Here is a 17,327-nt window from a genome sequence, read left to right as displayed (position 1 = left end):
GATCAAAAGAAAGCATCCCCACGCCATATAATAATCAAAACACAAAACATACAGAATAAAGAACAGATATTAAGAGCTGCAAAGGAAAAAGGTCAAGTAACATATAAAGGGAAACCTATCAGAATTACACCTGATTTCTCAATGGAAACCATGAAAGCCAGAAGAGCTTGGATAGATGTGCTACAGACACTAAGGGAACATGGATGCAAGCCTAGACTATTATACCCAGCAAAGCTTGCGTTCACCATTGATGGAGAAAACAAGATATTCCAGGACAAAAACAGATTTAAACAATACGCAGCCACAAATCCAGCCTTGCAGAAAGTAATAGAAGGAAAATCACAAACCAAGGAGTCCAACAATGCCCACAATAACTCAGGCATCTAGCGACCCTTCACCAGCACAACTAGAAGAAGGGAAACACACAAACTCTACTACTAAAAATGACTGAAGTTAACAAGCACTGGTCATTAATATCACTTAATATCAATGGACTCAATTCACCTATAAAAAGGCACAGGCTAAGAGACTGGATACGAAAACAGAATCCAACATTTTGCTGTTTACAAGAAACACACCTCAACCACAAAGACAGACACCTACTCAGAGTAAAGGGTTGGGAAAAGGTTTATCAAGCAAATGGCCCTAAGAAACAAGCGGGTGTGGCCATACTAATTTCCAACAAAGTTGACTTCAAACTAAAATCAATCAGAAGAGATGGAAAGGGACACTTTATACTCATAACAGGGAAAATCCATCAGAATGAAGTCTCAATCCTGAATATCTATGCCCCTAATATAAAAGCTCCCACTTATGTAAAAGAAACACTTCTAGAACTCAAGGCAGCCATCAAACCACACACACTAATAGTTGGAGACTTCAACACTCCTCTCTCACCAATGGACAGGTCAATCAGACAGAAACCTAACAGAGAATTGAAAGACTTATTGGAGGTAATGAACCAAATGGACTTTACAGACATCTATAGAACATTCCACCCAAATAGGAAAGAATATACCTTCTTCTCTGCGGCTCATGGAACCTTTTCGAAAATTGACCATATACTTGGTAACAAAGCAAACTTCCACAGTTACAAGAAAATATTAGTAACCACCTGTGTCTTATCGGATCATCATGGATTAAAATTAGAATTCAACAACAATGCTACCCCCAGAAAGCCCACAAACCCATGGAAACTGAACAGTCAACTACTGACCCACACCTGGGTCAAGGAAGAAATAAAGAAAGAAATTAAAGTCTTTCTTGAATTTAATGAAAACAAAGACACAACATACTCAAACCTATGGGACACAATGAAAGCAGTGCTAAGAGGAAAGTTCATAGCACTAAGTGCCCACTTAAAGAAAACGGAGAAAGCGCTCATTGGTGACTTAACAGCACACCTGAAAGCTCTGGAAAAAAAAGAAGCAGACTCACCTAGGAGAAGTAGAAGACTGGAAATAATCAAACTGAGGGCAGAAATCAACAAAATAGAAACACAGAAAACAATCCAAAGAATCAATGAAACAAGAAGCTGGTTCTTGGAGAAAATCAACAAGATTGACAAACCCTTAGCCAAACTAATCAAACGGCAGAGGGAGAACATGCAAATTAATAAGATCAGAAATGAAAAGGGGGACATAACCACAGACACAGAGGAAATTCAGAGAATCATTAGATCTTATTACAAAAGCCTGTATGCCACAAAATTGGAAAATGTAAAAGAAATGGACAGTTTTTTAGATAAATACCATATACCAAAGTTAAACCAGGACCAGGTAAATGCTCTAAATCGTCCTGTTAGTCGCGAAGAATTAGAAACTGTTATCAGAAACCTCCCTACCAAAAAGAGCCCAGGACCAGATGGTTTCAATGCGGAATTCTACCAGAACTTCCAAGAAGACCTAATACCTATACTACTTAAGGTATTTCATAATATAGAAACACAAGGGTCACTGCCAAATTCCTTCTATGAAGCTACAGTTACCCTGATACCTAAACCACACAAAGACTCAACCAAGAAAGAGAATTACAGGCCAATCTCACTCATGAACATTGACGCAAAAATCCTCAATAAAATACTGGCAAACCAAATCCAAGAACACATTAGAAAAATTATCCATTACGATCAAGTAGGCTTCATCCCAGAGATGCAGGGCTGGTTCAACATACGAAAATCTATCAATGTAATCCATCATATAAATAAACTGAAGGAAAAAAACCATATGGTCATCTCATTAGATGCTGAAAAAGCATTTGACAAAATTCAGCACCCTTTTATGATAAAGGTCTTGGAGAGATTAGGGATACAAGGGTCATTCCTAAATATAATAAAAGCTATTTACAGCAAGCCGACAGCTAACATCAAATTAAACGGAGAGAAACTCAAGGCTATCCCACTAAATTCAGGAACACGACAAGGCTGTCCACTCTCTCCTTATCTCTTCAATATAGTGCTTGAAGTTCTAGCAATAGCAATAAGACAACATAAGGGAATCAAGGGGATTCAATTTGGAAAGGAAGAAGTTAAACTTTCATTATTTGCAGATGATATGATAGTATACATAAGCGACCCCAAAAACTCCACCAAAGAACTCCTACAGCTGATAAACTCCTTCAGTAACGTGGCAGGTTACAAGATCAACTCCAAAAAATCAGTTGCCCTCCTATACACAAAGGATAAGGAAGCAGAGAGGGAAATCAGAGAAGTATCACCTTTCACAATAGCCACAAATAGCATAAGATATCTGGGAGTATCTCTAACCAAGGAAGTGAAGGATTTATTTGACAAGAACTTTAAGTCTTTGAAGAAAGAAATTGAAGAGGATACCAGAAAATGGAAGGATCTCCCCTGCTCGTGGATTGGGAGGATCAACATAGTAAAAATGGCAATTCTACCAAAAGCAATCTATCGATTCAATGCAATCCCAATCAAGGTCCCATTAAAATTCTTCACAGAGATTGAGAGGACAATAATCAACTTTATATGGAAAAACAAGAAACCCAGGATAGCCAAAAAAATCTTATACAATAAAGGTTCTTCTGGAGGCATTACCATCCCTGACTTCAAACTCTATTACAAAGCTACAGTATTGAAAACAGCTTGGTACTGGCATAAAAACAGAGAAGTTGACCAATGGAATCGTATAGAAGACCCGGATCTTAAACCACAAACCTATGAACACCTGATTTTTGATAAAGGAGCCAAAAGTGCACAATGGAAGAAAGAGGGCATCTTCAACAAATGTTGCTGGCATAACTGGATGTCAACCTGTAGAAGAATGAAAGTGGATCCATATCTATCACCATGCACAAAACTCAAGTCCAAATGGATTAAAGACCTCAATATTAATTTGAATACATTGAGCTTGATAGAGGAGAAAGTGGGAAGTACTCTACAACAAATGGGCACAGGGAACCGTTTCCTGCGCATAACCCCAGCTGCACAGACATTAAGGGCAACATTGAATAAATGGGACCTCCTGAAGTTGAGCAGCTTCTGTAAAGCAAAGGACATTGTCACTAAGACACAAAGGCAGCCTACTGACTGGGAAAAGATCTTTACCAACCCTGCAACTGACAAAGGTCTGATCTCTAAAATATATAAGGAACTCAAGAGACTAGACGGTAAAATGCCAATTAACCCAATTAAAAAATGGGGCGCTGAACTGAACAGAGAATTCTCAACAGAAGAAGTTCGAATGGCCAAAAGACACTTAAGGTCATGCTCAACCTCCCTAGCTATCAGGGAAATGCAAATCAAAACAACTTTGAGATATCATCTCACACCTGTCAGATTGGCTAAAATCCAAAACACCAATAATAACCTTTGCTGGAGAGGTTGTGGGGTAAGGGGTACACTCATCCATTGCTGGTGGGAATGCACACTTGTGCAACCACTTTGGAAAGCAGTGTGGCGGTTTCTCAGGAAATTCGGGATCAACCTACCCCAGGACCCAGCAATTCCACTATTGGGAATCTACCCAAGAGATGCCCAATCATACAACAAAAGCATATGCTCATCTATGTTCATAGCAGCATTATTTGTAATAGCCAGATCCTGGAAACAACCTAGATGCCCTTCAGTGGAAGAATGGATGAAGAAACTGTGGAATATATACATGCTAGAATACTACTCAGCGGTAAAAAACAATGACATCTTGAATTTTGCAGGCAAATGGATGGAAATAGAAAACACTATTCTGAGTGAGATAACCCAGACCCAAAAAGATGAACATGGGATGTACTCACTCATATTCGGTTTCTAGCCATAATTAAAGAACATCGAACCTATAAATTTGGGATCCTTGGGAAGATAATAAGAAGGTGAACACCCAAAAAAAGATATAGTAATCCTCCTGGATATTGGAAGTAGACACGATCGCCAGGCAAAATTGGGAACTTGAGGGTTGGGCGAGACTGGGCCAAGGGAAGATGGGGAGAGAAAAATGTGAAGGGGAGAATGGGGGGAGCTCGGAAGAATGGGGTGCTTGGGATATAGGAAGGGTGGATATGGGAGCAGGGAAGCATATATCTTAATTTAAGGAGCTACCTGAAGGTTGTCAAGAGACTTGACCCTAGAGGGGTTCCCAGGTTTTCAGGGAGACGCCCCCAGTTAGTTCCTTGGGCAGCGGAGGAGAGGGAGCCTGAAAAGGCCAGTTCCTATAGCCATACTGATGAATTTCTTGCATATCACCATAGAACCTCCACCTGACGATAGATGAAGAAAATGACAGAGCCCCACATTGGAGCACCGGACTGAGCTCCCAAGGTCCTGATGAGGAGCAGAAGGAGAGAGAACATGAGAAAGAAAGTCAGGACCATGAGGGAACCTCCATCTGGCGACAGATGGGGAAGGTGACTGAGCCCCACATTGGAGCACTGGACTGAGCTCCCAAGGACCTGATGAGCAGCAGAAGGAGCGAGAACATGAAGGAGAAAGTCAGGAACTAGAGGGGTGCGTTCACTCATGGAGACGGTGGGACAGAACTAATGGGAGATCACCAACTCCAGTTGGAATGGGACTGATGGATCATGCGACCAAACCCGTCTCTCTGAATGTGGCCAACAATGGGGGCTGACTGAGAAGCAAAAGACGATGGTGCTGGGCTCTGGTTCTTCTGCATGGACGGGCTCTGTGGGAGCCTTCTCAGCTTGGTCGATCACCTTCCTGGACCGGGGGGGGGGGGGGGGGGGAGTTGGGAGGACCTTGGTCTTAGCATAGAGTGGGGAACTCTGATGGCTCCTTGGCCTTGAGAGGGAGGGAGGGGAGGTATGGATGGAGGGGAGGGGAGGGAAGGGGGAGAAGGGGGGGAGGGAAGGGGGAGGAGGAGGGGAGGGAAGGGGGAGGAGGAGGGAAGGAGATGGAAATTTTTAAATGTGGAAAAAATAAAATTAAAAAAAAAAAAAAAAAAAAAGAAAAAAAAAAAAACCATCTGAACTATGTGACATGTACTATAGCAGAGATGTTTTATTCCAAGACCAAAAAAAGTGGTCAATCACAGAAGATTTTACAGAGGAACTGACATTTGAACTAACATTAAAAACCTCCAAGGGTGTGTGTGTGTGTGTGTGTGTGTGTGTGTCTTCCAGACACAGAACGTCCAAGCTGAGGAAGCACAGAGCTATACTTTAGAGAGATGGCTCAGTGTGTGTTTGCTGCACAAGCATGAGGACCCGAGTGGATCCCTAGGACCCGATAAAAGCCAGATAAGGCAGTGCACTTCTGGAATCCTATGTTAGCAAAGTGAAGACAGGCAAATTCTGGGGGCTTGGTAGCAAAATGATGAGCTCCAGGTACACCATAAGACCCTGTCTCAAAAATATTGATGGGAGGCTGGAGAGATGACTTGGCACTTGTTGCTTTTTCAGAGAACCCTAGTTTGGTTTCCAAAACCCATGTGGTGACTGACAACCATTCATAATTCCACTTCCAGGGGATCTAATGACTTCTTATTATCTCCTTGGGCACCAGGTACACACGTGATACATAGACATATAAGCAGGCAAAACACTCATACACATAAAACAAGATAAGTAAATCTAAAAAAATGATGTCATTTTACCTTTACCCTCCTGTATGTAGCACAGAGTTCCTTAAAACTTAGCTAAGGATGATTTTCAACTCCTGACCTTCTGCCTCAATCTCTTACATGCTAGAATTATGAGTGTTTGACACTTTCTGTTTGGTGGGGCTGGGAATTGAACCACGGCCTTGTGCATGCTAGGCGCTTCTGAATAGATTAGGATGAGTTAGGAGAAGTGAGGGCTTTTCTTTTTCTTACTGAATGGAAGGTAGATATGATGACTAAAACCAAAACAAGTACCATGGACCACAAATTTAAACCTGCATTTGCTGGGCACTGTGGTGTATCTCTTTAATCTGAGCACCCTGGAGGCAGATGCAGATGATCTCTGTGAGTTTTAGAACAGCCTAGACTATGGGGAGAACACCAGGCCAGTCAGGGCTACATAGTGAAACTCTATCTCAATACATATATAAACAAACAAACAAACTGTGTCTGGAGATGACAGGCTATAAGAGAAGGGGTCTGAGACTCTGATGATAACTGCTCTCTACACCAGAATGGCTTACCTACATTAACTGGAAAAGACAAGTTTGTCTCTGTGTTTTATCTACTTGGATTACTATGACAAAATACCACAAACTGAGTATCATAACAACAACATTAATTCCTTATAGTTTTGGAGGCTAGCAAACCCATGCTCAAGGTGTTGGAAGATTTAGTGCCTGGTAAAGGCTCACTTTCTGGTTTGTGAATAGCACTTTTGTTACGTACTCATAAAGTGACAGGAGTAAATAGCCCTCTGTGGTCTCTTTCCTTAGGACACTAATTCTGTCCATGAGAGTTCTACCTTCAGGATGTGATCACCTCCCCAAGCCCTATCTCCTAACATCGTTACATGTGAAAGGGACATAAACACACAAACTAATACCTTCTGTTGTTTTGAGACTGAGCCTCTGTAAGTGAACTTAAGCTTGATTACACAGCTGAAAACACCAAAAGAGAGATTACCTGATATATGGTGGTGTCTCGTGGTTTCACTTTCTCTGTTGCTGGCAGGAGAACCTGGCTCTGAAATGCTACTCTCTGTTCCTCCTATCAGTGGTCGTAAATGGCTTATAGACACTTGCTCAATAAAAGATGTGCCATGCTTATGGAAGTACCACCATTCAAATATCTATAACAAAGAGAAACACCTTTCATTTAAAATGAAATTCATAAATAGAAATTAAAGAGATGTTCTATTCAATTCAGCACTTTAAATGCATAATCTCTCCTTGAGGGGGGGGGAGAGGGGAAGGAGCAAGCAAAAGAAAAAACCCAAACCCAAGATTCCCTAAACACATATGCCACATAAAAGTAAAATATCTTTCTTATGGATTTACCAGGATGCTCAGACAAGCTTAGGCAGTTAAAAGGCATTGTTAAAAGACATTAAAGAATAATAACAGTGAGTCAGGTGTGATAGTAATGCCTTTAATCCCAACTCTTAGAAGACAGAGGCAGGAGGACCATAAATACCAGACCAGTAAAGAACAGACAGTGGGAAGTTTAAATAAAGAAAAAAGAGTATCTAATCTACAATGTAACTCTTCATGTGTTGCTGTCATTTGATTTTATCTGCAGCATAATTAAAACCACTTTAAAGCAATTGGTATTAAACTAGGATTAAACACCAAGTCCACTATTCATTAACTGCATATTAAGCAAGTCAATTAGTCTCTAACATCCCAGAGTCTCAGTTTCGTCATCTAGGAAATTTAACTAACAAGAACCCTAAAAACGTGCTTTCTGATCCAAAAAGTACTGGTCTAATATTTAGCAATGCTACTATTACGGGTTGAGACAAGTTCTTCCTCAGGTTGAATTATTTACAAATCAGGATATTGACTTTATTGTATTTCTGTGGCTTATCATTTATAAATACAAACTCCTGTTTCGAGACCTTATCTCAAAGATTTAAAAAAGTCAAAGAAATACTGATTTCTACTAAAGCTGTAGAGCACCACCTACAGATGAGAAAAAAGAACAGAAAAATAGCATAATAAATATTTAATACTTTTATCTGTGGCAGAATTTTCCCAAAGCATGCATTAAGAAACCCTAGACCTTAGAGATGTTAATGAACAACATATTTTACAATATTTTTAAAATTAAAAGCAATATCTTATTGAAGCAAAAAATGAGTTAAAGTCAAATGGCATCCCTTACTGTGCAACTTCTCAGATAACAGCCAAAACTCAGAACATGCTCCCTGAGCCAATTCCACATTACAAACGTTCACGTGTATTACCTCACTTAGCTCCTATAGTCTTGTGAAATGAGTACTATTATCTTCCCATCTACAGAGAGGCAGCTGGGGCTTAAAAAAGTGAAGGCTAAATTCCAGATATGTCATATCTCTCCAGAGGCTGGAGAGATGCCTCAGCTGTTAAGAGCACGAACTGCCCTTCCAGAGGATCAGGGTTCAATTCCCATCACCCTCATGGTGGCTTATAACCATCTGTAGCTCTGGTCCTAGAGAATCCAACACCCTACACTATATAGGCACTACACATACATGGTGCACAATCATACAGGCAGGCAAAACCGTCATACACATAACAATGAATAAACATTTTTTAAAGTTGTAACCTTCCCAATGCTGTCAAAATCAAAATATTGCAAGATTTTATATAAAACCTGCATATTCAGGGGCTGGAGCATAGTTCAGTTGTAAAGTGCTTGCTTGCCTAGTACATACAGGCCCTAAATTCCAACCCCAGCATTGCAAAAATGGACATACTGGTGTATACTTATATAGCAAAAGGAAGAGAACCAGGAGGTCAAGGGTCACTCTGGACTACAAAATGAGTTCAAGTTAACTAGGTTAAATGAGATCCTGTTTCTAAAGGAAATAAATTCTGACACTCAGATTGTCTTGAAATCATTTGAAAAATCAAAATAACAGTATAATGGTTGATAATAGTAGTTGTAGAATAACTCATTTCACTAATTCCAGTATGAAAGATGGATATTTACATATTTGTGCATATGTGTGGAGGTCAGGTGTCTCTTCAATCACTCTCTACCCTACTGTCTAAGATAAGGTCTCTCACTAAATCCAGAGCTCACACTTTTGGCTAGTATAGCTGGCCGGAAAGCCCCAAGGACCTCTAGTCTCTACCTCCCAGAGCTGGGATAACAGGTATGTAAGCATTCCCAACTTTTTATGTGAGCGATGGGAATCTGAACCCAGATTTTCATGTTCACATGGCAAGCATTTTACTGACTAAGCCATCTCCCCATTCCCTCATTCATTTTGAATTAATAACAATCATTAACCTTTGATCATTAAACTTCTAGTCCATCTTGACCAACCCTCTCCCCCATTATATTATACAGGCCTTTTTAAAATTACATTTGTGTGTGTGTGTGTGTGTGTGTGTGTGTGTGTAAGCATGCAAATACACATGAGAGGAGATCAAAGGAAAACTCAGGATGTCAGACAGACTTGGCAGCAAGCACTTTTACCTGTTAAGTCATCTGCCATCCCTGTATACAAATTTTTAATACACAATGAATGAAGTTGGGCATGGTAACTCACCCCTGTAATCTCAGCCCTCAGAAAACAGAGACAGGAGACCCACCTTGGGTTCCAGACCTGCTTAGGCTGCATAATGAGACCCTGTCTCAAAAAGAAATCTAATATATAATTAATACTACCACACTCATAAAAGAAGAAAGGGCAATGTGATACCTCCCAAACTTCTTTCTCTAAGCAACTTTTTCCAAATATCAAATATATTTTGGAAATCCTGACAAACACTTATAAATTTGTAAAAACATAAACAATCTTTAAGTGAGGATCAAAACAGAAATGAAGAAAATGAAATCTACTTACAAATATTAGTCCAGATATCAAAGAAGATGTCCCTGTAAGTGCCACATAGAACTTGGGTGTCAATGAACTTAAAAACCCTGTCACTGTTAAAAGAGAAAACAGCAGTTTTTACAAAGTACATTATAGTTATGCAAGCATCTTTAGATGGAGGGAGGTGAGCAGCACAGATACCTGACTTTGATAAGGCTATGTCCAAATAAGTCTATAAATTGAAAATAGTGCAAGTAAAACATGTAGGTTACATCTCTAATCTTCCAAATGCCATAGCATAGCAACATAATACCTTGGACAGCATTGGTTGTTTACTCTCCACATTGTATGAATGGTGAGTGGGAGCCAGAGGTTTCCTGCTACTGCCCAGCATCAGAGATTATGTTGCTAGGTCGGGAAAAGACAAAAATTCAAAATTTCTACTAAATGCAGACAGCTTTTCCACTACTGCAAAGCTCAAAATTTCTAAGCTGACAAGTCAGCCTAAGTCAATAACTGTCCATATTAATATCTAAAGTGAAATTCATTTGAAAAAGTTAGAAAAACAAATAGCACACATTTTTTTAAGGTGATTTTAAATCCCCATTGTGGCACAAGCCTTTAATCCCAGCACTCAGGAGACAGAGACAGCGGATCTCTGTGAGTTCAAGGCCAGAGGTTTACAAAGCGAGTCCCAGGATAGACTCCAAAGCTACACAGATAAACCCTGTCTCGAAAAACAAAGACAAACAAAGAATCTCTGCATGCATATAAAAGTGGGGTTACACACTGCTGTTTAGTTAAATAAGAAAGTAAATCAAAATGAGGCTTAGCAGTCAAAAAAAGAAAAAAAGTCAGGTGGTGGTACACTTCTTTAATCCCGGATCTTTGTGAGTTCAAAGCCAGCCTAGGATACAGAGTGAGCTGCAGGGCAGTTAGGGTAACACAGAGAAACCCTGTCTTGAAAAACAAAGCTAAACAACAAAAAAGAAAATCAAAAGTCAAAAACGAGATTACCATAGCCTGCTTTTCTAAAAATCTAAAACACAAGTCACAATTTACACTAGATCTTTAGTAAATATATAAGGATAAAAAGTAAAAAGTGGTCTAATATAACCCAGACTGGTCTCAAATTCACTATGTAGCTGAGAATGGCCTTGAATGACTGATAATCCTGTATTTACCTCCCAAGTGCTGGGATCACAGGCAGGCATCAGCATTCCTGGTTTGTGGGTGCTGCAAATTGAATCCAGAGCTTCCTGCATGCTAGGGAAGCCCTCTACCAAGTGAGCTACATCTCTAGCCCCAATTTTGAATTTTACAAGAAACAAAAAAGCTGTAATAATCAATGTTCAACTAAATGGTAAATGCATTTTAAAAACATAGACAATGAAACCAAAGTTAGCAGGTTTGGGAGTTCAAGTCTGAAATTCTAGCATTCTGGAGGCCGAGGCAGGAAGATCTCTAGCTTGAGGATTTCCTGGACTATACAGAGAGACAATGTATAAAATATTTTTTTAAAAGCCAGGCTAGAATGGACCAGGCAGTGTGGTGCATGCCTTTAATTCTGGCACTTGGGAGGCAGAGGCAAGCAGATCTCAGTGAGTTTCAGCCAGGACTGTTACAAAGAGAAACTGTCAAAAAAAAAAAAAGAAAAAGAGAGATAGAGAAAGAGAGAGAAAAAGAGAGAGAGAGAGAGAGAGAGAGGGAGAGAGAGAGAGAGAGTGAGAGAGGAAAAAAGAAAAGCCAGGCTAGATAATATAAACTTCTAATTCCACTACTTTTTCCACTACTTTTATAGTGGTGCTCAAAGGATCAGGAGTTCAAGGCCAGTCTGGCTACATCCTGCCTCAAAGCAACAACAATAATAATAAGCAGAAAAATAAACAACAAACTCAACGAATAGCATTTAATGAGCACACAAACTACCATTAAGCACTTCATCCACCTATTGCAGACAAATGAGATAGGTGCAGGACACTGTCCTCTAAGATGTTCAAAGCATTTCAAGACATTATCCCACCGTGTCTCATGCCATCTCATGGACTGGAAGAGGGAAACCAGCGCCTTCTCTCAGGACAGAAAAATTAGTAAGAGTCACCACTTAACAGAAATACTTGATCTTCTTCCGAGGCGGCAGAAATACTGCAATAACACCACAAAAGGCCCAGGACCCCATGCTTTCATCCTGCTTATGGCTAAGGAATAGCATCCGCAGAATCTGCCTGGATCAACACTGCTTACGAGTCTTTATCTCTAGCCCAGGCTACATACCAAACATTGTACAAATGCTGAAAGAACATATTAAACAAACCTACTGTTTGCGCTTCTCTTCCCTCTCCCTTTCGTGTACTATTTTATTATTCAGGATAAAGTCTGAAGGCTAAAAAATATCACGAAAAACGTTTCTTAACAGAACCCTCTTACAATAAAAGTATGGTCCACTAAAATCGTAGTACTTTCTATCTTGCATTACAGATATGTTGATTTTCTGGGTGTGGGTTCTTTCTCTAAGTTTGGCAGCTGGAGACTCAAGGGCACGATTTTTAAGGGGCCCTGCAAATGCTAAGAATGTATACAAACTGTGTGTCCATGTCTGGGAACGCTCTCTTCTGTCTTACTACCTGAAGCTTGCAGCTTGTCAGGTAGCTTTTCCTGCGGTAATAGAGAGGGCGAGCCTTCAGCGCTCTAGGGAGGGGCCGGCAAACTGCAGCGCAGGTTTGACAATCAGCTGCCCGGTTGGTGTGGCCCGAGAGAAAAAAATAATAATAATAACCCACTGGAGCATGCAACACCGATTCCTTCTCCAAAGCCCTCCATGACTCCCCGAGAATCTCTCAGATCTTTGGTGCTTGTCCCCGACCGTCCAGGAGGTTTGGGGCCTCTCACCCGCTGTCACGTTGTCACACAGCCTCAGCGGGACCCTCAGTGCGTAAAGCAGCCCCAGCCCCGCCAGGAACCACAGCGTGGAGCCCGAGTTCGCCAGCCCGGCCTTCAGCCGCTCTTTCCAGCCCAGCGGCGGGCCCAGGCCCAAGCCTGGAGCAGGTGCATGAGGACACCCTACAGCCCGCGCGGCTTCCGCGAAGCATTCCCCGTCCGCCATCTTGCTGCTCCGGCAGGCGCCGGGACCTGGGAGGGGAGAAGGGCAGGAAACCGGAGTTGGGAATCCTGGGATAGTGGCGGACTGGAAGCCGGCCTCTGTCACGGCTGAGTCCTGGGGAACGGGACCGAGATCTGGAAGGAGACGGAGCGCGTCCTCAGACTGAGGGGCTCCTAGTCCTCTAGGAGGGCGGAGCCGATGGCGGCATTGATTCTGCAGGAAGCGGACTCCATGTGGCGCGGGAGGGATATGCTTTGGGTTCCATACGAGATTGAGGGTCACCTTTCGCCCCGCTGCGGGGCTGGGAAAGTACTGGTGTTTCCTAGAGCCGAGCAGCTCTTAGCGCGCCGGACTCGGCGGCCTCGGAGACCATCGGGACCTGGAAAACTCAGAGGAGTAACCATTGCTACTTGACCAGAGGGAGCCCGGGCGCCATGGCCAGTCGAGACACGCCACCGAGCGCCCAGGATGAATGGGCAAAGGACTGAAACTCAGTGAGAAGGACGTTCAGACTCCAAGGCCTTGAGGGCAAGGCCGGCTTCCCAGAGTGTTCCCACTCCGGGCTGTCACGCCCGCGCGGAACTGACATGGCGCCCTCTTGGCCGGAGCTTCCGGGCGGGTCCTTCCGACGGCCCCCTGGGTGATTCCACCACTCAGCTTCCTTCCCGGCCTGCCTCGCGCCGGTCGCCGGGCTGGGCCAGAGCAACCAAGATGGCCGACTTCGAGGATCGGGTGTCGGATGAGGAGAAGGTAAGGGGTCCGCCTCTCTCTTTTACCTCCTCCCCCGACGGGGCCCAAGGGTCCGAGCTGGCAGCACTGGAAAGCCTGGCGGTATCCGCAGGAAAAAGAAAGTCGTTTCCCGGTGCTGGCATACTCCCTCTGCACCCGGGACGCTTTCTTCCTTCCAGGGGCTTTCCTTTGCCTCACGGTGGCCCCAGTTCCCCATTCCTCAACTCTTCTTTTCATTCCGGACCGAGCACAGCCTTCCTCTAAAAAGAGGAGACAACTTCACCTGATTGACTTTTATCTGTAGACCCTTTTTGTAATCGTAAGAGAGGAAGAGAAGGTGATGTTGGGACGTGTCATGCAGCAGTTATTTTGCCGCCTTTGGCTGTTGGGGCTCACCCCATCCCCCCATTTATAGGTTTGATTGGGGTTAGTTTGGGACGAGTCACTTCCTGATCAGAGTAGCCTCCTTAACTTCCCTTTTGCTCCTCCTTCCTCAGGAAGTGATTTTGCTGTCACGACTCCTTGACAGGGAGAGGTTCTCTGGTGTTGTCTATCCACCTAACTACACACCCTGGTCTTTTCTCGGCTAGTGACGATTGAATTAATTCGATAAAAATAAATCTGTAAAGCTCAGGACATTTGCTTAAGAGTTTGACCAGCACTTCTGTGCCTGCTGCTGATGTCTTGTGTGCACGTATGTCCCCAAGGTGACTCCATCCCTTCTCTCTTAATCTTAACTATAATTTTTTTCAGAGTAGTTTTTGGCTTCCTGTTAAACAGTGAGGAATAGCCAGTAGACACTTTTTCAACTCCAGAAAAGTTTGGTAGTAAATAAACCTTACATTAACATATTCAGGCTAAGTGAAGTACCCAGCCCTTTTTTGGGGGGGTGGGAGGGTCGAGACAGGGTTTTTCCTGTAGCTTTGGAGCCTTTCCTGGAACTAGCTCTTGTAGACCAGGCTGGCCTCGAACTCACAGAGATCCACCTGCCTCTGCCTCCCGAGTGCTGGGATCAAAGGCCTGCGCCACCACTGCCCGGCCCAATACCTAGCCTTTTTTGATGGCCTACTGTGTGTTGTGTCTGGTGGCTAGGTTTGCCAGAATGCAGTTTGTGTACCCAGGTCTCTAGAGGTGACTTAAATACAAGTGTGCCTTATAAGTTACATGGAATAACTTTTTCTGACAACAGCATATGTTTACTAAACATTTTGTCGGAAAAAGAAAGAAACGTCCGGCTCTTCAGTAAGCACAGCACTTCAGGGTTGGTAGAAGTTAGAATGGTCTCACTAGATAACTCCTTATGGGACAAGAATCTGTCTTTTGTCTTTTCCTGCAACGACTGTAAAAAGTGTGTACCCTCCAGTGTTCTGTAAAATCTGCCTGGGTTCTTATAGTAGTGAAAATATTGGCGATTGTTGAGGGGAATATACTCTTTTTAGTCATTTCTCCATAAAGAATAATTTGACATATATCTGTGTGTGTATTTTTAAATGCTGAAAAAGGTGCATAACACCTTTACAAACCACTTCACAGGGTCGAGGGTGGCGGTTTGTTGGTAGAATGCATAACACACGCAGCGTCCTGTGTTTGAACTTCAGCATCAGCTTCACAAAAAATAAAAAGCCAACAAATAACACATGAGCGCTGTTTTCTCTTATTTGGAGATTGAGCATCATAAATGTTAAAGACTTATGAAACAGATATATCTCAACAGTGGAACGAAAACTATAACAAAATGTTTATTCTAAGGCGAGGGCTTTGGGTTCACACGACATCAAGTTAGAGTGAAATTTTATTCTGTTTCTTGAGGCTAGGTCTTGTGTGGCTTATGTAAGCCTCCAATTCACTATATAGCCAAGGATGACCCCCACCCGTCACCCGCTTATCTCCATCTCTTAAGTACTGCTCTTATTGGCATATGCCATCACATTTAGATTTGGTGCTTACTTTTAATAATGATAGAAAAAGCAAGTCATAATTAGTAAATCCACCCCAGAAGTAACTATGTATTTTATTCCTGTTTTAGTAAAGAACTTGGTTTTTGTTTTGTATTTTTAGGACAGAGTCTTTCTATGTAACCCTAGATGGTCTGAAACTTGCTGTGTAGACTGGAGTGGACTCCAGTTTGTCCTCTGGCTTCTGCCTTCTATGTGCTGGGATTCTAGCCAAACCCCCACGATGCTGGGTTTAATAGAGTTCTTTTTTTTTCTAATTGACTACATTTATTGGTGTAGATAATGAAGCATAATGACACAGTAAAAATTCTTATGGTTTGAGCCAGGCATGGTGGTACACACCTTTAATCTCAACACTCAGGAGGCAGAGGAAGGCAAGTTCAAGGCCAGCTTCGTCTACCTGTGAGTTCTAGGACTATGTAGAGAGCCCCTTAAGATTTGAGATTCCTGGAGTTCTATTAGATTCCTTTCCCCAGACAGACACAGTCATACTTCTTGAAATCTATGGCAGAAAGAAAGAGCTTTGGAAGACTTCCTGGTCTGGGGGCTTCTTACCTTGGTCTGCTTCTTATAACCTTCAGATTGATTTTATCTGAATTGAGAAAAGGTTGGGAGAAAGGCTGGGTCCAATGGTGTCTGTCTGTAACAATCCCAGCTCTTGGGAGGTAAAGACAAAGAGGATTAAGAATACAGGCTTATCCTTGGTAACAGGGAGTTTAAGACTAGCCTATATGAAGGAGACCCTTTCACAAAAAGGAGGGGGGTGCATTTTGAGAAAAGATTTTTTTCCAAGATATTTACTGATTTGAATGCCTTGGAATTCATAAGCAAGTACCCTTGCAGAAATTTTTGCGTTGATCATCAATTTGTTTACTTAGATTGGTTTTTTAATTAATTAAATTAATTTATTTTGAAACATTCCAGATTCTGTAGCCCAAGCTAATCTGGAACTCACGCACGGCCCAGGCTTTAAACTTAAGGTGATCCTCTGTCTTGGGATCCTCAGTGTTAAGCTTAGAGTCATGAACCACCATGCACAGTGGTACAGACTAATTTTAAAATCAAGATAAAAGATATTCTTAATCATCCCTGGCCTGGTAGCTTAGACCTCTAACCCCAACTGCTTCAGAAGCTGAGGCAAGAGGATAGAAAAATTTAAGGTCTGTTCAGGCTACAAAGCAAGTTGAAGTACAACTTTGAAAACTTGATGAGACTGTCTCAAAAATGAAGTGAAAAAAAGAAAAAGAAAAAGGGATGGGAGATGGGCTGAATATAGAGGTCAGTGGTCGAGCACTTGCCCGGCACCTGCAGAGCCCCTAGGACCAATCCCTTCTCTAAGAAAATCTAGGATTTCCATTTTCTTCTTTCTTATTGAAGACTTCAGTGCGTTTCATTTGGGGTGGATAGTGTTTTGTTGTTCTCTTTGTTTTAACTATGTCTGTTGTGATGCCAAAAGAAATACTTTTATTTTTGTTACGTTTTCTGAAAGAAGTAAAGCTTTCCATAACTTTGGCGTTTGAGGTCTCTGATTTTCTTTAAAAAGCAAGTAAAATCACTTTTAAACCAGCTGCCAAAACTCTTATCACTTTTAAAGAGGAAGTTGGTTTTTTCACTTCTGCGTTGTTACCTGAAATGGTCAGAATGAGCTGCCTAAAGAAAGCAGG

General features: G+C 42.1%; 2 protein-coding genes across 2 annotated transcripts in view; one reads left to right on the top strand and one right to left on the bottom strand.

Annotated features, from left to right (window-relative positions):
* St7l (suppression of tumorigenicity 7 like) overlaps positions 1–13,560 on the bottom strand; it is a 65,853-nt gene extending 52,293 nt beyond the window's left edge. The window contains exons 1-3 of the mRNA XM_038310888.2: positions 12,769–13,560; positions 9,910–9,992; positions 7,038–7,203 (exon numbers count right to left, since the gene is read on the bottom strand). Coding sequence (XP_038166816.1) covers positions 7,038–7,203; positions 9,910–9,992; positions 12,769–12,982 — 463 coding nt within the window. The 5' untranslated portion in view covers positions 12,983–13,560. The remainder of the gene's footprint in view (positions 1–7,037; positions 7,204–9,909; positions 9,993–12,768) is intronic.
* Capza1 (capping actin protein of muscle Z-line subunit alpha 1) overlaps positions 13,344–17,327 on the top strand; it is a 40,936-nt gene continuing 36,952 nt past the window's right edge. Inside the window, exon 1 of the mRNA XM_038310889.1 lies at positions 13,344–13,729. Coding sequence (XP_038166817.1) covers positions 13,691–13,729 — 39 coding nt within the window. The 5' untranslated portion in view covers positions 13,344–13,690. The remainder of the gene's footprint in view (positions 13,730–17,327) is intronic.

The sequence above is a fragment of the Arvicola amphibius genome, chromosome 14 (assembly GCF_903992535.2).
Source record: "Arvicola amphibius chromosome 14, mArvAmp1.2, whole genome shotgun sequence".
NCBI lineage: Eukaryota > Metazoa > Chordata > Mammalia > Rodentia > Cricetidae > Arvicola > Arvicola amphibius.
The sequence above is the reverse complement of the archived record's forward strand: the minus strand, read 5'-3'. Positions and strand labels throughout refer to the sequence as shown.